Source organism: Ixodes scapularis, unplaced genomic scaffold (genome assembly GCF_016920785.2).
Source record: "Ixodes scapularis isolate PalLabHiFi unplaced genomic scaffold, ASM1692078v2 PGA_scaffold41__6_contigs__length_2269736, whole genome shotgun sequence".
Taxonomy (NCBI): Eukaryota; Metazoa; Arthropoda; class Arachnida; order Ixodida; family Ixodidae; genus Ixodes; species Ixodes scapularis.
In genome coordinates this window covers 712,045-732,359 of record NW_024609870.1, presented here as the reverse complement: position 1 = coordinate 732,359, position 20,315 = coordinate 712,045, and the positions used below count along the sequence as shown (strand labels likewise).

At 45.7% G+C, this 20,315-nt stretch overlaps 1 protein-coding gene across 1 annotated transcript in view; it reads right to left on the bottom strand.

The window, feature by feature from the left end:
- LOC8035106 (tyrosine-protein kinase HTK16) overlaps positions 1-20,192 on the bottom strand; it is an 80,722-nt gene extending 60,530 nt beyond the window's left edge. Inside the window, exons 1-5 of the mRNA XM_029989628.3 lie at positions 19,899-20,192; positions 14,909-15,046; positions 9,879-10,037; positions 8,570-8,719; positions 2,099-2,280 (exon numbers count right to left, since the gene is read on the bottom strand). Of these exons, the coding sequence (XP_029845488.2) occupies positions 2,099-2,280; positions 8,570-8,719; positions 9,879-10,037; positions 14,909-15,046; positions 19,899-19,935 (666 nt within the window). The 5' untranslated portion in view covers positions 19,936-20,192. The remainder of the gene's footprint in view (positions 1-2,098; positions 2,281-8,569; positions 8,720-9,878; positions 10,038-14,908; positions 15,047-19,898) is intronic.
- Between the last annotated feature and the right edge of the window lie 123 nt (positions 20,193-20,315).

Genomic DNA, 20,315 nt, shown 5'->3' with positions numbered 1-20,315 from the left:
AGGGACGAGACATGTCCCTGCTGATGCGTTGTCAAGGCTGTAACCGGGTGGAGTTTTGTTTGTGGTCAATGTACTTCAGATGTTCTCAAGAAGTTTGTCAGTCTTTCTAGTGATCATTCACGCCGAATGGACGGGAATGTGCGCGCAGTTCGTTTTCTTTTGTTCTAAATGCTACGATTGTAACGGAATACACAAATTGTGATTTTTTTATTGGAAAAGAAGAAAAAAAAGGGGGGGGGGGCGTGTCATGCATGTGGCATGCACGCGGCAGCGGATTCAGCGCGCGCCGTCGCCGACGGGTTATCGGGCTTTGTGATTGTTATATTTTTGTTACCCGTGGTGTGCGCTGATTGGTGCGACGAGAAAAAGACGAAGTGACGACGAAAGGACCGAGGCTGGAGACGGTGCACGAGGAGAGAGAAGGAACGCGGTGGGCTGGAGCTGGTGCAAGCACGACTTCGAACCGGAATAAAACGCTTTCCCCCCAAAAGGCTGGCTCCCTGCCTTCCCGGGTCCCACGGCGCCCAAACCACAAGCCGCACAGAGAACGCACGACGCACGACGCACAGAGAAATTCAGCCTTTCCACTCTGGTGAAAATTAGAGCAGAAAGGCTGGATAGGCTGTCGCCTTCTATAAGCAAGGCCGGCAAGCCGATTGTCTGGTTGCCGCCGTCGCTCATAGATGGCAGTAGCTGTCCAGAGTTCCAAAGTTTTGTGTCGACATTTTTGTACGGGGACATGATCTTGGGGAAACTAGCCCTTAACAGCTCCGCTGTACAAGGTACAAAAACAACAAACCAGACAGGACAGAGCGCTGTTTTATCTCATCATGTTTAACTTTTTGTACCCTTTTGCGCCGTTTTATCTCATTATGTTTAACAAGTAACAACTAGCCCAGCTCTCAACCTGTCCTTTGGTTTGAACCCCAAAAACCCCTCCCCCCGTCGGTGCACCACTGCACACTCAGCTTCTTGGCCGCTTGTCTGCCTTCCCGCGACTCTCGATCTCGCTCCGAAGCAAAGGTATTTTGACATTTGAAAGCTACCCGTGTCGGGCATTGCTCTGGATGTGTTTCCCTTCGTTCGACCCGCAGGAGTTGCTCAGAGGAGCTCCAATTCAATTGTCTGTCTCGCAGTTGTAAGCGGCAATGAACAACAGACGGCGCTTGCCCGCGACTCGCGAGCGGTGGATTCACACGTGGACGAGAGGTCAACCAGCCCTGCTCGTCCACGTGTGAACCAACCGCTCGCAAGTCGTTCGCAAGCGCCGTCTGTTGTTCGGCCATATTCAACAAGGTTCAGAGCGCCATCGGTCGTTCTACGCCAAAGACAAGTGTCGGGAATTCTGACCACTCGTTTAACACGCAAGTCGGCCGCGCATGAATGTAATTTCGGGTTTTTTGGGATGCTTAGAGCTCGTAGATTGGGTTACGACCATAAAATGAAAATCTCGAAATGCAGTTTAGTGCCCCTTTAAGGAGCAATCGTTTAAAGTTGTTTAAAAGAAACGAAACGGTCGTTTCTGGGAGTGAAGAACCCAGACTTTATTTAGCGGGGAAACTGACTTGTTGCGTATGTCACGTGACATCAATTTTCCCACCAAATTAAGCGGGAAAACTGAATTCGTGTATACGCCCGAGACGTTGAGTCACACGACATCAATTTTCCTACTAAGTTAGGTGGGGAAACTGACTCAGTGCATAGGTGATATGAGATCAATTTCCCCGACAAATTTAGTGGAGTAACTGAATTAGTCACGTGACACCAACTTCCCCCGCTAAATTTGGCATGAAATGCATGCACGATGGACGAACAGAGTTTTGGGATTTTGAGGTTTTGCTAGAAAGCATCTGATGCTTTTAAAGTCGAGTGTGGTTGTTCCAATCGCTGCTGCCAAAGCTTCCCTGGACCGTCAGACTGGAGCGCGAGCACAACGGGCACGCTTTGCCTCCTTGCAAGGACTACGTTCGAGGTCGACACGCCGGCCCGAGGGCCCGATTTTGGCCGCTGCAAGACGTAAGTTGCGTCTCACGCAGCGAGCCGACGATGCCAAGAAGGCTCTCCCTTCGAACAAAATGGAACCTCGGAGCCGACCTACGTGTAGCGGGTGGCGTCCAGACGCGTCTGGTCCCGAGGGGGCAGCACCGGTGGCGAGCAGGCCGGCCAGCAGGGCCACGTGTCCCCCGAGGCAGGCCAGGTGGACGGCCGTGCGCCCGTCCTCGTCTTTGGCCTCCGTGGCATAGCCGACCCGCAGGAGCTCCCTCACCACCACTAGGTCCCCTGCATTTGAAAAAAGCCTCTGCAGCTCCCAACGGTCACTCGCCACTTGGGAACAACCGCATTGCTTGTCCACACTTCCTATGTTGCGACGAAGCTGTTGGCAAACCTACGCAGAGAACCTGGGCACTCCCTCCCCCAAAGAGCAACCCAGTGTCGGGAACAGCCCAGTTAGAGAACCCAACGCCTATACAAAGGCAGCAATCAATCTGCCTAAAATTATTTTGACACGTGGGATTAAAAAAAAAGCAGTCCTCAAAGATCGGGCGGGCTGTTCACAGAGTTCGTTGTAACCTGGTTCCCAGAATTGTGCAAACTACCGCACTTTTGCTTCCTTTTGCACGCTGCTGTTTGCAGTGAGAAAATCTATTTTTATTGATTTTGTGCGCTGGAGTAGCGTTTACACAGAATAGATATCAATAAGTGCATATTCTATCCTAAAGAGGCCCTCTAATGATATCTCAGCTTCTTTCTTATTTCTGTTATTACCTCATTAGTGGTTCGGGTTACCCGGAGAACAAGTAGTAGACACGAAATGTTAGCGCATGATATTTTAATTTGATCTAGCAAAAAGACCTAAACATATGTGTTGAAAACCCGCGACCAGTGACATCCCCGGTAACCATTTTGTGACGGGCAGTGTCGGCAAGAGTTGTCAGAATTTTCTTTATGCAGGCTAAATAACGTGTGTCAGTTCGTAAATCGTAGTTATTCTTTCGAGAAAGCGTTTTTATTGAGTGAGAAAGATAGAGAAAAAAAAGTTTCACATGTGCAGAGACAAAAAAGAAAAAAAAAAACGACACGCCCGCCTCCGTGCGGTGAAACCAGCCAAACCAGCTGCTGGCATATTGAGCTGATTGAGCACTAGCTTGCCCCAGCCAGTTAGCCCAAGCGCGGTCACCCCATTCGGGAATTGACGTGTCCGACTATATCATTTCATTTCATTTCATTTCATTTATTATTCCCTCAGGGCCCGAAGGCATTACAGAGGGGAGTGGGCGGTCGACAGATAAAAATAACATAGTTGAACGAGGCAAAAATAGAAAAAAAAACAAAAAACACACACACACACACAGCAAAAACACGCGCTACGCATCATCTGTTAAAAAGTTGGTAATAGCATTTTTAAAATAAACAGTGTTAGTTATTGAGACTATATGTGCGGGAAGGCGATTCCAATCAATGGAGGTTTGGGGTAGAAAAGAAGCATTAAAAGTGGATGTGCTACAATGGGGAATCCCTACCTTTAGGTCATGGTCTACACGTGATGATATGTACGATGGTTCTAAAAACAATGCTTGACGGAGAGCGGGGTTAGAGTAATAAATCTTGTGAAATAAACATAGACGAGATATTTTTCTTCGGAGAGAGAGATCAGGTAAGGAGAGGGACGATTTCATGGAAGTTACACTGGCTGTACGATGATAGTTCGAGAGTATGAAACGGGCAGAACGATTTTGAATAGATTCGACAGCTGATGCAAGGGTGATACCGGGGCTCCAGATAGAAGCTGCATATTCCAGTTTAGGACGAACTAGGGTTTTATAGAGGAGAAGTTTTAACGAAAGAGGAGCAAGCGAAAAGTTACGTTTGAGATAGCCCAAAAGCCTATTTGCGTTGTTAGTGACATATTGGACGTGGATATTCCAGGAGAGGTCGTTGGTTATGTGAATGCCGAGATATTTATAGGAGGACACAGAAACTAAAGTAGAATTGTTAATAGAGTAGGAAGGACAAGTGTTGTTATGACGAGATACTCTCATAGATGTACATTTAGTGATGTTAAGCTCCATGAGCGATTCCTTGCACCATTTGCAGATGTTGTTAATATCAACCTGAAGGGCGGAAATGTCAGAGTCGTTAACTATCTCTTTATAAATTACACAATCGTCAGCGAACAAACTAATAGAGGAAGAAACATGCACAGGAAGGTCATTGATATAAATAAGAAATAAGAGTGGTCCGAGTACGGAGCCCTGAGGGACACCGGAGTTAATAGGTGAGGGCGAAGAATTAGTGTCATTAGTTCGAACAAATTGGAAGCGATTCGTTAGGAATGATTTTATCCATGTGAGGACATTGGGATCTATATTAAGGTTACTAAGTTTATGAAGAAGTAGCTGGTGAGAAACCTTGTCAAAAGCTTTTGAGAAATCCAGGAATATGCAGTCAGTCGTAGAACCCCGGTCTAGAGTGAGGTGAAGATGATGAGTTAATGTTAGCAGTTGGGTATCACAGGAATAAAACTTTCGAAAACCGTGTTGAGCTGTGTTGAAAAAAGAGTTAGAGTCAAGAAAATTAACAAGATGTGAATATATTACGTGTTCAAGAATTTTGCAAGGGATGCTCGTTAGAGAGATCGGGCGGAAATTAATAGGATTATGTTTATCGCCGCCTTTATGAATTGGAATCACCTTCCCCACCTTCCAGTCACTGGGTAATATTCCTTGTTCGAGAGACTGGGAAAAAAGATAAGATAGAATAATGCTTGAATACGTTTTAGTGTTCTTTAGAAACTTAACGGTTACATTGTCGATGCCGGCTGCCGAAGAGGTTTTAAGATTTTCGATTATGTTAGCAATCCCTTCAGATTCTATAGTGACAGGATACATTGGCAAAAAGTTACAAACTGGAGCTGCGGTAAAGTTGGAGGTAACAGGGCACGAAAACGCTTTGACAAAAACATCATTTAAAACAAAAGAACACTGATCATTTGGTACATCAACTCCGTCAGCCATTCTAAGCGCAACATCGGAGCTTTCAGTGGGGTTAACAACTTTCCAAAATTGACGGGGGTTGTTTATTAGCATAGATGGTAACAGAATATTAAAAAATGAGCTTTTAGCCTCTACAACAGCATTTTTGTACACGCCCGCAGCTAGATGGTACGCTGCCCAATGCTGTACGTCATCCTTCAGCTTGGCAGCACGAAACAAACGCTTCTTTTTATTTGAGAGCCTTTTCAGAGTCACGGTATACCATGGCGATTCAGGTGACGACGTTATGTTGCGAAGAGGTACATGTGCCTTCATCAGTGATACCACCTTATCTTTGAATAAACGCCAGTTGTCTGCGACTGAGCGCTCGGCAAAACAGTGCATATACCGATCTAAAAAGAGACTCATTTCATTGTTAATCACATCAAAGTCCGCTCTAGCATAATCGTGTATTTGCTTTATTTGTTTTGATTTGCGGGAACTGGGAATGTTTAATATAAAATGCAACAAGGAATGATCACTAATACCAGGCATGTAAGTCAATGAAGCAATAAGCTCGGGCGATGTTGTTAATATAAGGTCTAAAACAGAGGCAGTTGTAGTTGTAATGCGCGTCGGTTTCGTAACAATTTGTGCAAAGCTAAAGTCCAAGCACAAGTTCAAAAACTCACTACTCTCTGAAGAAAAGGGACCGAGGCTAGCACCCATATCTGACCATACTATGGCGGGGTAGTTAAAATCACCCAGCAGCATTATTGGCGTATTGGGAAAACGCATCATGACTCCGTTAATGGCGTCGTGTAGGCTTGTAACAAAAGTGGCACTTTTTGAAGGAGGTCGATAACAAACGCCTAAAATATATTTTTTTGTTTTTAACTGAAGACAAACCCATAGAAGCTCCAGTTCAGAAACAATACTGATTTGAAATGATAATACGTTTTCCGCCACCGCAACCAATACGCCACCGCCATTTTTTTCGCCTCTGTCATGACGGTAAAAATTGAAACGTTTATGACAGTTTAGTATTTCATCGTTACGTATTTTGCTTGACAACCAGGTCTCGGTGAGAACAACAACATCCGCGTCTGATGAGTCCACAATGGACGACAAGTCATCGCGGTTACGTATAACGCTTCTAATGTTAGTAAATATAACAGAAATATTTACAAGGGGTGACTCACTAATGTCATCCGAACGCTATGACAGAGCAGGTGCGCGACACTTATTTCTGTGATCTGAATATGCTGCATGCTGTTCTCGTTGTTCAGTTTGATGTCTCTGTGTTTCTTTTTGTCAGTGTGCACAACGTCCGTGCACAACATACCCCAAGAAAGAGTCTCACTCACTCATGGTGGGAGTGAGTGAGAGAGTGATTTATTTCCACTTAAATTGGTGCGCACACGGTGGTGTGCCAGGCAAAGCAGATAGGTAAAAACCCTTACGTGCGTGCACCTGCTAGCTAATAGAAAATTGCCACTTAAACCCACAATTTTTCATACATTGTAATTCTGCATATGACGCTTTGATCAATACATAGAAAAACATAATGTAAGTAAAAAACACGCAGAACGACGAAGACTAGAGGGAAGAAACAAACGAGACCCTCTAGACTTTGTCATTCTGCCCTGTTTTGCCTACATTATGTTTAGCCTAAACCAACTAGCCCAGCTTTCAACTTTGGTAAAGAAAAACAGCTGTCAATTTTTTGTTCCCAAATATTAATTTTCTAATACTAACAAAAAAGAAAAAAATCACCGTGGATCGTTTACTGTTATATTTTTTTATAGTCCAGTTCCAATTCAGTTCCAAGATGGCAGCGAAGATTTTGGTTCAATTCAGTTCCGATTTGGCTAAAAATAATGGTTTGGTTCCGGAATGAAGCGAGAATTCTGAAATTAAGCGACTTAAGAAAAAAGGAGAGTCAAGTTCCTCGTGCACTTGTATCAAGAACACTTTACAGTGCAGCCTTGAGTGTTTTTCAACGAAAACACACACTTACCCTGATGAAAGCCTCATCCAAATATAATGAAAAAACCCATAGCTGGCATCACCAGCAGTTTCACCTAACCACCCTCTGAGGCTGGGAATATTAGGAGAAGTCATCTTTAGGACAATGGGAAGGCATTTGGGCAATTCTAGTACCGGCTCAAAACGAGACAACTGCAACCTCCTGTGCCTAGAGCGAGCTCGTCCCACCTCTTTCCACTTTAGAAGAGAGGAGAGGAGGTCAGCTTCCCTCCGGTGTTCGCTCTGCTCAAGTGGTAAGAGCTGGGAGACTGTTAACTTTTCACCGAGTATAAAAGATGCTTTGAAAAAGCCCCCAAAAAGAGGTTGAACGAAGCAAAGCACCTGTCTCTTTCTCGTCTTTTCCGACGCTTTTTCCAAACATCAAGATGAATCAACTGACCTAAATGACCACTTTTTTCTACAAGATGTGGACAAGTATTACACCTCAAAGGCAATCTTCTTTTGCAGGGTTCCGGGAAAAACAGAGGGCCACAAATGGAAAGACTGGTGATACTATCTGCCCGTGGTAATGCTTCACTACTCGATTAAAACGTTGCTCCCCCCAAAGACAGAGCACCAGGCGTCGTCTACAAGATTCCTTGCACGGATCCCCACTAATGTCGGAAAAAGCAAGAAATTTCGGAAGAGTATAGACCATTCCATTTAGCGCTCTCTGGGCGGCACCATTTTGTTCGACCGCAGCGCCCTCTCCACACATCCGGGAAGTTCAGCGGGTTCGCCGGGGTAAAACTAGAGAGAGGGCACGTGCCCGACTCCGCTAGCAGACGACAAACCGGGGGGGGTGCCGTTCTCCATCTTTGGGCTGTATCGGCGGGCTCTTCCGAACATCGAACTCTCGCTCATGGCTGCCGTTGTGAAGTGGTTTGCGTTCTTAGAATAGTTGTGGCTACTTCAAAATCAGCCTAAAGCTCTCTGTTGTTCTATTTTGCTAAATGATCAACTAGCATATCTTTTTCCCGTTACTTAAATAGCAGTTGAGTCAGCCGGCAGCACTACCCTCAACTACTGCAAGTATTGCGGCAGGAGAGCACGTTTTATTTATTATTTCAGACTTCCACTCATGGTCGCTAAAGGCCTACACCAGTACGAACTTTGTATAGTAAAAAAGGTACAGCAACCGGATTTACTTTTCGCCAAAGAGACCGGCCAATCTGAGACAGTTTTCCCTGTCTTTTTTTTCATTTGCACACAGGTAAGAGCGCAATTGGACCCTGCGAGTCTTTTTTATCTGGCATAATATTACACGACAACTGGCATACCAAAATCTGCACATCTGCGCTTGAAAGTTCCAAAATGACGCGATTTTAAACAGAGTTTGCACGCCAGCCGGACGCTAGCTACAGCCCACTCGGCGGAGCGGACGACATGTGGGGTGAGAGGGGGAGTGCATTTGTTTCTCTTTTTACCCTCTCTGCTATGACCCTAATGGAATGGTCTGTACGCCAGCCCCAAAATGATGTTCGCTATTGGTGTTTGCAGTCAAAGCAGAAGGTGACTTCTAGGGACACTTTCTTCATGAGAGGAGCCACGAGGAAAACAGTACCCACCCTGCCTGATGGCACGGTGCAGAAGGTTGGTGCGGCCGTGACGCCTCGTGTCGGGGGGCGGGGGCCCACCCCCGGGGCAGGGGCGACCCAAGGGGCAACCCCAAGGCGCTCCTTTGGGGCAACTGCTCTGGGCCACCAGTTCCTCGAGACCTGCGACCAAGACTGTCGTCAGACCCTTGCCGCATGGCCGACGACGACCAAAACCCGACGGGCAACGAGGAAGGACGACGTTGTGCCCAAATGGCTCGCAGTAAGGATTTTAAATTTCGTTTGCCACATTTCATGGCACACAATGCACACGGGATAAGAATGCAGAGGAGGTGTCTCCGAAGGTTCTATTATTAGTTCTGTGCAAGTTATACTTAGGAAAAAATTATATTTCTAGCTAAACATTACAGGGCTTGGTCAAGTTATAAGAATGTTCTACCCAGTTCCTCTTTCCCCCCGGTGCTCGGTTACTTTGCTCAACTACAATTTGCGAGTAGGCCGATAGATGCCCAAATAGTGGCACAAAATAGAGAACATGTAAAAACAAGAACTTTTCTCAGAAAACTCCAAGTAACTAACGGGTTTCAGACGTTTGTTGGCCAAGTGTGCACATGCACTGCAACAAGCAAAACCTTGCAACGAGGAATGCGACACATTCTCTTTGCCCCGCTGCGATTTGAGAAAAAGAAGGGTGCCACACCAGTGTGCATTCGTGCACCCACCTAATGGGCAATAAAAAAGAAACATTCTGCATCCGCCAGTACACAAGGTGCCAGCTTGCGAGGCTGCGTCTCACCGTATTTGAGCAACAAATTTTTGGGCTCCCTGCTACTTGGCTTCGCTGCGTGACTTTTGCAACGGCCGTCTGAGCCACGCGCAGACGAAGGAGCGAGTCCTCCCTGGGAACTGATTATGGACACTACAGGACCTTAATATCGTGGAGCGAGCCAAGATAGGATTCACAGATGGTGCGCCCGCTAAAGCGAGCCAAGAACGTGGTTCGTCTGCCACGAAGCGTCATTCGCGGATACGAATAGAATGAGAAAATGGCGTACGTCATCTTCGAACAGACTAGAAGAAAATACTGACTGTAAGCTATGAACTGAGCCCCGCATCCAAGCGAGACCCAATGCCATTACATGTTGAAAGCCACTGACAACACACGCTTGGTTTGCAAATCCCCAGTTGTTCCTCTGAAATACAAAAGCTGACATGGACCGGTGGATGAACTAAGGACAAGCACACCAGAGGACGCGACACCTCTCTCGCTGTGTTGGTAAGATGTTCTGACCAAAATAACAGGTAAGAAAGCCTCGGTTACCGTGCACTACAGGGCCGCCGTCCACGCTAAAGAAGGCGTCCTCGCGGTGCCGGTGGACCTGCAGATGCAGCACGTCGCCCCGATGCAGGATGCTCAGGGCGAAGTCCCCAGGTGAAGAGCTGCTCGGGCGCACCAGGAACAGGCCTGCCTCGTCCGCTCCTGCAACAGCCATTCCCCCTTTATTCTACAAACAACAATGGGTTGACTAAATAGGATGACATGGTAGAACGTTGTCCATCCTGCCGGTGTCATGGTACTCCAACTGCCAGAATGCAGATTCCAATAGCATTCCCTGCAACATTTACTGCCACTTGGGGACATCTTCGAAGTCACGCCGTTGCCTGCCACAGTCCCAACAGGGGCACGGACGATCCTTCTACCGCTCTCACGCTCCGCGAAAGCTGATGGCGATGCTCGCCCTTACTTTTTGCCCAAACTTTTCACGTAGCACGACAACGTTCTGAGAACATTCCGGGAATGTTCAAAAGAACATAGGAAACATTCTTGGAACGTTGCAAATTTAAGTAAGAGCATTCTATACGTTGTCAGAATGTGGCACTTATCGCTACATTCGGGGAATGTTTTCTACGAGAACAACATAGAACATTACCAGTACATTCAATCAACATTCAAATATCCTAACAAGGTTCTAAGAATGTCCTCAGAACATCCAAACAACTTCTACAACTTTCTTGAAATGTTGCAAATTTATGCAGGGGCATCCTTTCAACCTTCTCAAAACATGGTGTGGGTACATCGCTACATTCAGAGAACATTCCCCGAGGACTATTTACAAAGATTCCGCAATTACGGCTTGCTTAGGCTACATATATAGATGTGACAAAGCTCTTCATATGGCATTATTTTTTAATCGAAACAAATTTTTAGAAGGTACAAGCGCAAGCTAGCCGCTTTCCCAGCGCACCTGCCCGAGCATGTACAAATGACAGTTTACTCCTACCTGTCACTTGTCAAATTCTTTTATTCAAAATGTGCTGTACACATAACCGATTACTCCCTCCATGCTTAAGGCCACGGTCCCACTGAATGTGGCAGTTTAGGTACTTTTTGGCAGGTCCTTACTCATCTTCTTTTAAATACTGTTTTGTGGGATTGATGTCATTCGAAAGGCAATGCAATCCTTTCATTTGATATTATGTATGTGTTGGTTTTTACTGTTCATGCGCATTTTTAGCGTTGCGAATATAATGGCACGGACCCTCACTTGCTCCGCTAGTTCATGTTTTATGAACGATCCATTAAAGATAGCACGGTTCCAATATAGCAGTTTTGTTAAGATGATGTCGGAGCAGAATGTAACGATACCCTTTTTTGGTATTTGCACTACTTTGTTTTTTTCATCCCTCCAAATATTGCCCTAAAATTGACATTTTTCAGCACAAATATGTTTTTAATGACAAGCGCTAGGGCAATGAAATTAGCTACAGATGTAGTGCTTATAATTGGTAAAATGCAGAAAAAATTGTAATATTGTGTAAAATTTTTTTGTTTAGATATTTTATATCAAACATAGCACTTTTTTGTGCTTCGAGTCATGGTACTTCAAATGCTGCTGAGGAAATAATTAAACTATGATAAAATCTTTTATAACATTTAGAGCTACAATGGTTGCCCAAGAGGTGGACGATGGCTTTTTTTCATTTTCAAAGTCATAACGCTCCAGGAGCCCTTCAAACTTACCTGTTTTTGACGCATATCTTTTTTGGACATCAAACAGATTTATTGGCATTTAATAACATTTGTTGTTTGGAATAGATATACATTGCGATGTATTAAATTTTCACAATGATCTTACTTTGGTTTCTTAATAGGTGTAGAGCTTAGCTAATTTTAAAAACAATTAAAAACTGTTTGGGTGTTTTGTTGCGCTACCTGGCGGATGGGAGACAAACTGCTGATTTCTAGTGTTAAAAATATTTCCGAGGGGCGGCTTTGGCGTCTGTATCATCATCAATGTCCGTGTCTTTGTACCTCCACATTTAAAAATATATTGGAAGATTTACTATCGATAAATGAATGGTTTAAGTACTGGGTCAGGTTAATAAATCTAAGACAAATAATTACACATGTGTAGCGTGATATAATGTGTTCATTATTCGATATGATTGAAATCAATAAACAATAAAGACGAAGAGGAAAATAATACACCCGAGTTCACTTCATGCCCAGAGTCACTAAATGAGCTTTAAAGTATCGGCACTCCGTTCCCCAAAATTGTTTTGGGCGCCGCCATTTTGGGTCTTGTTCAGAGCAAACACAACTGCCGATCGTCATGATCCAAAAGTATGACTTCCTCAGCATTAGATGCGGTGCTAGGAAGCTGATGCAATATTGCAATGCTCTGCCGTCGGTTGTTTAAACATTTGTGGGGGACGGAAAAATGTTTCCAGTGATTTTAGATAAAGATTCAAGTAACTGGCAACCATGATTTTAAGCCACAATATGGCCAAGTGTCGTTACTCTGAACCGTAGCTAATTTACTGGCACAAGCGGGAACAATGAGGAAGAGGCAGGTGTCAAAAGGTAGTGGCTTGTGGAAGCCACGGGGCTTACATCATGGCCCCTCCAGGTATTACAAGCCTCTTGAACAAGAGCATGAATAGTGTCATTAAATAAGCTACGCGTCAGAGTAGCGACACTTGGCCATATTGTGGCTTAAAATCATGGTTGCCAGTTATTTGAAGCGTTATCTGAAATCACAAGAAACGCTTTTCCGTCCTCCACTTTAAACAGTGTGCGACAAAGCAAAGCAACATTACATGAGCCTCCTAACACCGAATCTAATGCTGAAGATGTCGCACTTTTGAATCATGACGATCGGCAGTTACGCCTGCTCTGCACAAGCACCAGAATGGCGGCGTTCACAACACTGTCGGGGAAGAGAGTGCCGATACTCTAAGCGCAGCTAATTTATTTGCTCTAGTTCCCGCGAAACTCCTTTTCCCTGATTGAAACTGAAAGTAACTATGAATAATACACCATTATTATAGCTTATTTAGTTATAACCAACTACACATAATGAGAGGAGGAAGCGGCCGGGTAGGGGAAATGCGGGTTTTATGTGCGACCGTTCTAACCGTCTCAAAAGAGAGAATGCGCGAGCTTGCGCTGGTTTAAAAAAAGGCATCCAAAGAAAAGAGGCGGTACGTCTAATTGCAAATTGTTGTGTGTATGTTTATACAGCCGGAAGTTAGTCCGCCTTAGTGGGTGTCTGACTCTCAGCTGTAGATGAGCATTTTAGCCAGTGCGGTACAACCGCAAACCTGGGGTCTTTAACGTGCACCGTGCAGTAGTGATACACGATTGCACGCCAGTACGATGCTCCCTTTACATACACAGTGAGTGCCAAGTTCATTATCAAGTTTTAAAAACGATTGCTTTTCTTCTACGCCTTAATCACATTCCTTAGTAGACTCATACAAGATAAAAGTGACCCTTATGCTAAGTTTCCAGAAACTCCACTTAATTTGCATATTTTTGGCGCAAAGTGGCCTATTGTGGATGGTGTTTCGAACCACAGGTTGCGTGAGAGCTCTGTAAAGTTAGCGTCACCTGCGAACATTCTAGGAATGTTCGCAAGTGAACGTTCCAAGAATGTTGCACGTATGAATGTTCCCCAAAAGGGATCATTCCGAAAACATTGTGCATATGAATGCTCGCCAAAGAACATTCCTAGAATGTTGAGCAGCTTACCGTGTAGGGAATGTTTGCATACAAACGTTCCTAGAACATTTCGAAAGGTGTTTTACCATTCCTTCAACATTCAAGACATCCAGGGAATGTTCGCACAACATTGGGCGCTACTTGGGTTCTACAACTGACTGCCAGAATTGCGACGTCCCACAATGTCACTCGCCAAGAGTCCTAGCCGCTCACTTTCTCGTCTGCCTCCTTCTTAAATACAAACAATTTTTAGAGCAATATTTAGGTGGCCAGTGATATCTTTAACTAGGAGCAATTCCAAAACAAGCTTCTAGTTTGGACATCCAACCCAATATAGAAATAAGGTTCCGAATAGCTTCCAAAGTAACTCCCAAAAAGCTTTTTTTTAGGTGCTTGATTAGGGCGTGTATGTCGCGAAACAACCATTTCCATTTGGAGATGTCACCCTCGAAACAGATGTACATTTCGAAATCAATCAGATCAGTTTCGCGACGTGAATATGGCACAGCAATTTTTTTTTCGAGGAAAGATAATTTTGCGACGTGTCCGATTCGGGTCACATTTCTGTCATTTCTCGTCCAATTTAAGTTACATTCTCACAGCTATTGTAATTTGTTGAGCACAAACAAAAGCCAATTGTTTCAAAGCTTATAGTTTTCAAGATAATTTCTAATTTTTCCCGTAGGTATTTATGTCCCACTTTTGTTTATAATACCCCCTTAAAAAACAATGTCATAAAGCAGCATGTTTTACAAACAGCAGGTGGTGCAACCACCCCCTTTTATAATCAGAGCAGAGTTCCATATGTAAAAAAATTTCCAATGGTAACACTTAGCAAAAAGGAACGGAACAAGGATGACGAGATCAGCAAAACGCTTTGTTTATCCTGCCTTTCTTGTCCCGTTCCCTGGCACTTTTATTTTTGCACAATGCACCAACCAGCCCACCTTTCCATTCTATCATAATAACTAGAGTCAATAAAGTGTACCTCAATTAGCAAATCTTGTATCGAGCATTTTCTGGAAATATTAGTCTTGCTCAACTCTGTTTACGAGGTATTGTATTCTGAAAAAAGTATTCAGATTCATATACTACTACATCCAAAGGCATATCATTGGCAAAATCTTGCGTCGTGCCAAAAATGTTAATTTGAAAAAAAACTAAAAGCTTTTCAAAACCTGCTTGTAAACAGCCTGGATATGGAACTCTGGATTGATGTAACTAAATTAATGCACACTTTCTGAGTGTAGTAAACTTCAGTGTATGTTGTATACAAGTTTAAAATAAAAACAAGCGTTTTAAAACATGACTTTTTCAAGACCTCGGAGAGTCAGGGATGCACTTGCCCAATCCCTGTAGCAACTTCTCGGCAGACGCCCGATCTGCGCTGGCGTGAAACCATTCGCAGGCGTCTGGCGTGTGCACAGTGCTGGCCAGAGTCCCACGGCGCTCTATCACAAAGCTTGCATCGTCCAGGACTGCACCTAAAAGAACAGAAGCTTTCGTTTAAACAAATAGTGAGGCAGATCAGAAGAGCACGTCGTCCTGAACACCATCAAACCGCCAAGGCTTTCCCAGCTGCACGGTGAAGCCTCCGGACAGCACCCTTTGCCCAGGCACTTCTTACAGCTGGTAAAAGTGTCTTGGCAAACCTCGAACCTTCAAGCAACGGTGCTTGCGATGTTGAGAAGATCGCGTCGTCCCCCCCTTGTATATATCACCTCATAATCATCATCACTAGACGTGGCACTGCGGGCCTCCATGGTACGGGCTGTCGCCTTTCCGCGGTGCCACGGCTCTCCTGAGCCAATAAAGATTACGATTACGATTATGATTAAATGTAGATCATTCAACGGAGGTTTTGCAAGACCATCTGGGCCACGCATTTTTTTCATATTATGGAAAACTCATATTATTTGTGTCTTTTGGGGGGAGGCATTCATATGTGACGATGTGGATTTTGGGGAGCAATCACAAACTTGAAAGAAGTTGGTTAAAAAGAAGGAAGAGGAAATTTGAGAAGGGGCGCAAGACGAGCAGTGGACGGAACGGCCTGCAGAGGCACGATTCCGGGCAGGCGGCCTGTGGGTATGACAGTCGGGCAGGTCGCCACACCCGGACCATAGTGTCGACACGATGGCTGTGCACCAAAGGACTGTAAATATCCCCATATTGCTCTTCTTCCGAGTTACATACGTCTCGTTTTACATACACCATTTTTGAAATTTCCTGTCCTCATCCTTTACCACAATCATCTTCACACCATATCACCGACACATCGCTGCATTGGGACATGAACACAAGATGGCAACAGTCACTTTCATCAGCTACGATGGCTGACAGAAACTTAGATGCAACAGTGCAAAAAGACACATGGACAAACAAGGGGACTTGTGTGCCTCCCCCTCATGCTCTTGTAGCAACCAGCGGTGCAGTATCTTGAAGGATTTTATGTATTTACAATTTAAAGCAGACGTTGGTTCGCTTCACCTGGTGTAGCCCACAGGTCGTTTGCGTCTCATGCGTGCTGTGCCCGTGGTTCGTGCCCTCTTCTTTGGTTTTATGGCGCCACACCCTTTTGTACTGTTGCTTTCAACTAGGAATTTTTATCTCCCGCTGATATGGAAACCTTTCGAGGGTGAGAAGCAAATAGGGAGGGGGGTAGGTGCATTGAAGACCTCTCCCAGACATGTGACCAGAATACTTGGGAAGCTTCCTGTTAAGAGAGATGAGCCCAAGAAAGCCTCTTGCAGTAATCCCACTGAACCCAAAATAAAGATCTTCCTGTCAAGCTCCACATACGGCTTTGGTCTTGTTTTGAAGAGAATGAGGCCACCAGCAAGCTATATTACGAGCGGCGGTTATGCACGTTGCCGAAGCGACGATGGGCCTGCCAGGTGTTTGTAGGTAATCCTCAAAAACATCAACACCCGACGGGTGAAAAGGGTGCGCCAAATTACAGGGCGTTTCCAGATGCCCCAAGTGCGTCTGTATGAGGAAGCAGGCATGGTTAAGCGAGATTGCATGGCAGACGTTTAAACGGCCAAATTGGTAGCCGCAGCTGGAGCACGGTCATCCCTTGCAGTGTACAGTGTGGAAAAGAAGACCATCACTTGCAAATATTTTTTTGATAACTCAAGGGCAGCAGATTTTTGTACAAAGCACGAAGTTGGGTCTTAATGGCCTCATTCCACAAAAGCAACAAACACCGATTGTTGTCCGGCGACACCACAAAGTTCCGTGTCGCTGATGCTGTCGCACTGTAACGACCAACACCTGCGACAAATGCCGACAAATGATCAATGACGGACGAGCTCTTGTTTGTCATTAAACTTGAAGCGCCGCAAGGAACATCTCTTGAGAAACAACTCTTGGAGACAAACTAATCCTCCCCACCCTTCTACCATTCCTCCCGTGGCTCACTCCGCCGCTCGACCTTGAAAGAAGGCCTTGGCGGCCACTGATCGTTCCTGCAGTTCCCGTTCCTCGATTGCCCGTAGTGGTCATGGCTTCCTTGCTGGCGGTCGTGTTGCGGAAGAGAATTTGCGCTGTGGCTGGTTTTGCTCACGAAAACCTGGTGCACGAGGTGGTGCTTCAAGACGCTGAGGTCTACGCCCCTGCATCAAGATGGATACACTGGCGTTCGAGGACTGTCCAAAGTAAGGCCGCTTACCACGATGTAGGACACAACGTTCCAGCAAGCCATTCCAGCAGACGAGAGACTTGTCATCTAGTTTTGTGATAATCGGGATGCCGTATGTCCCCCAAAAAATGTCTGCCCTCGATCATTTGGATATAAAGTTAAAAACATCCTCAAAATCTGTATGAAATTTCGTGGTGCTCACCTAGAATGCCTAGATTCAGGAATTCTAGTTTGTAAAAAGTTTGGTGTCGATTGTCACGACTGTTTGCACAAAGTCGCAAAGGCAAACAAAGACTAGCAAAAGCTATACTTAAGAAATAAAGTAATTGTCTCCACTTTGATTGTGTTTGTTCATGCGTGTTACGCCCAAAGAGCAAAACAGGAAAACCGTGTCGCCAGACTCTGTTTCTGTGTTTTGTTGACAACTCCAGTCCAGCTAGGCAACAAGTTTTCTTGCCCCGTTTCTGCGTCGTGTCCACCAGGTGGGATGGCGGACTCCGACAAACAGGCGGTCTGTTGGTGTCGCTTGTTGCTGTTTGTCGCTCTAGTAGGACGTGGCTATAAGGGTAAGAACTCAACAACTTCAGTCCAAGTTCACGGTGGGACTGGATACGACCTGCATACTGTGTGGTCAGGAGGAGGAAACGGACATGCACATTGTGATAGAATGACAGGCACTTCAACCACCAATGCCACTCGAGGTACAAGACTATGCTACTGTGCTGAAGCTGCAAGGAAAGAGACCGACGCAGCAAGTACAGCCAGTGTGCAATGGAGTGGCGCCAACAACCGACTGGGTTGACCTAAGGTGCTGGTGGACAATCCAACGGTGGAGAAGCGGTGGTTAGAGGACTGGTGGGTCAAAACTCTAGGGAAGGCAGAAGGAATACCGGGGTTTGCAGTTTTTTTTATTTTTTAAAGTTTATATGGCTGGACCTAGTTTAAGCTGTGATCGCCCGCTACAAACAGTTTAGCCGACAGAATCCAATCCAATCTGTTTGTAGAATGTCGGGGAGGGGGTTCCGTCCATCACTGACATCACGCACGTCCCTCCCCGAAAAGCATCCCCTGTGTGAATACCCTTTAAATTATGAGGTCTGAAGCGTATCTCTGACTGCTGTGTTTAGTGTGCTATCCTGTCCATACATCAAAAGTGGGGCATCTGAAGTGTGGTCGCAAACTCCCAAGCAGAAGAGAAAGCCAACTGGGTGTCCATCGTCAGGGAGCCAGCTGGATCAGTGGAACACACCACGTCTTTGATCGACAAACTGCTCAAGCTGTTCGGTTACCAGCTCGACCGCAAGCTGGGAGACATCAAGGCCCACTTTCGCAAAGACCACCGCCCGGCAAACACCAGCACCATCCTCAGCAGCTCCACGGGGGTGCTAGGCTCCCTAGATCACCGAAAATTTGACAAGCTTGTCTGCAAGCTGGGCACGCAGGGAGCCCTTGCCAGGTGCTCAAGACTGGCCTGCTAGAAGTCAGTAGCCGATGGCGGCCCAGCAAAGACCACCGTCATGCTCTTCACCCTCTTCATTGTCATCATCCACACAATTCATTTGTACAAAACCATTTCATCATCATTAGAAGCGGCGCCGCAGGCCTTCAAGGTATGGGCGATTTGCCTTTTTGCTGTGCCGCAGCTCTCCGGAGCTAAAATAAATATTTCATATCATATCATAACATGCGACGTCATAAAAGTTAAAGTGTTATGGTGTCGCATGTTGCCATCCTGGCGAAAAGCAGAAGCGAATGCGGGTGTCATTGTCGTCACCTCGTCCCAACTTCTGACTGCCGAAGTTGTGGACTATCACACTAGACAGCAAGCTGCAGCAGAACAAGCGCCATCAACCATTGCTGCTGGGACACCGTCAGGATAGCGATCGGCGACAGCTTGATACTTCTGGGATGTCATGGGGCGTTAATCAAGGATGCAGTTCTTTGGACGCGATAAACACACCAGTCGCGTTACAGGCATACACTAGGCTCGTTCGATTTACCTGCTCCTCCTGCACCGGTGCAGGAAAGTGTAGGGGGCGTACTTCCGGTTGTATCTCAATACTACACTGCCCTACATTTTTCTGCACCGTTGCAGGAAGTGCAGGTAAATTGAACGAACGTGCTGTCACTGCTGCAGCTGCCATTCGACCCCTGGTCTTCTTAGTGTCTCGGTGCTTACGAAAGAAGCAAACACATAGTTTATCGCTTAATTTGGTACTAAAAATAAATTAAAAACTAGGGGGGTAATTTGGAATTGTCTGTAGGTAACAGCGTTTGATGTCTGTTAACGACACCCGGAATATGGTTCAACCAAATGAAAAATCAAATAAAAAAAATTTTTAAATTCTTTCTCACTTTTCCGTTCTCCGCCAAGCGAGAAAACAAAAAGGATCACGCTCCGACAGTACATCTTATGACCGCTCAGACGAGCAGCAAACCGACGCGTAGCGTAATTCAACCATCAAGGAGATGTCGCGATACGGACAGTGGCAGTAGCAGCGCTGACTCACAGCTCATCTACGAAGGCAATGCGCGTTTTCCGCCTAGGATACGGTTTGGCGCTAGATTTTTAGGCCCAGAGTGCGCGTACGGACCTCTACTCCGCGAACCCGTTCGTGACGATCGAGTTCAAACGTGGCAAATAGGGAATCCAACTTTTCCATCAACTTGGAATGATCGATCGACCAACATACCGATGACACGATCGGGACACGGGACCGACACAGCCATCGTCGAAGATGGCTCGAGTTCTTTTCTTCCCACAGCAACCAGCAGTCTACAGGGAGACCGGGAGATGAACACACTGCCTTGGTTTTCCTCCGATCACCATAACCCGGCTATGAATCACAACTTGCTAACTTTTCAAAGTTACCATCAGTAGTATGGTGCCTGGACCACTCTGGTGTATTTAGAATACATCAAAACCATGATCAAAACTCGTCCCGAAGTGGCAACAACTGACGTCACAGAAGCCGGAGTGTCATGCTGTCGGATGTCGCGATCCTGGCGGTTGGTGGTAGAGATGCTGGCGAAGTTTTCGCGCGCGCATGCATGATCTCTATGGATCCCAGTTCTACCCAGTGATTCTACCCCAGTGTGGGCGGGACTCT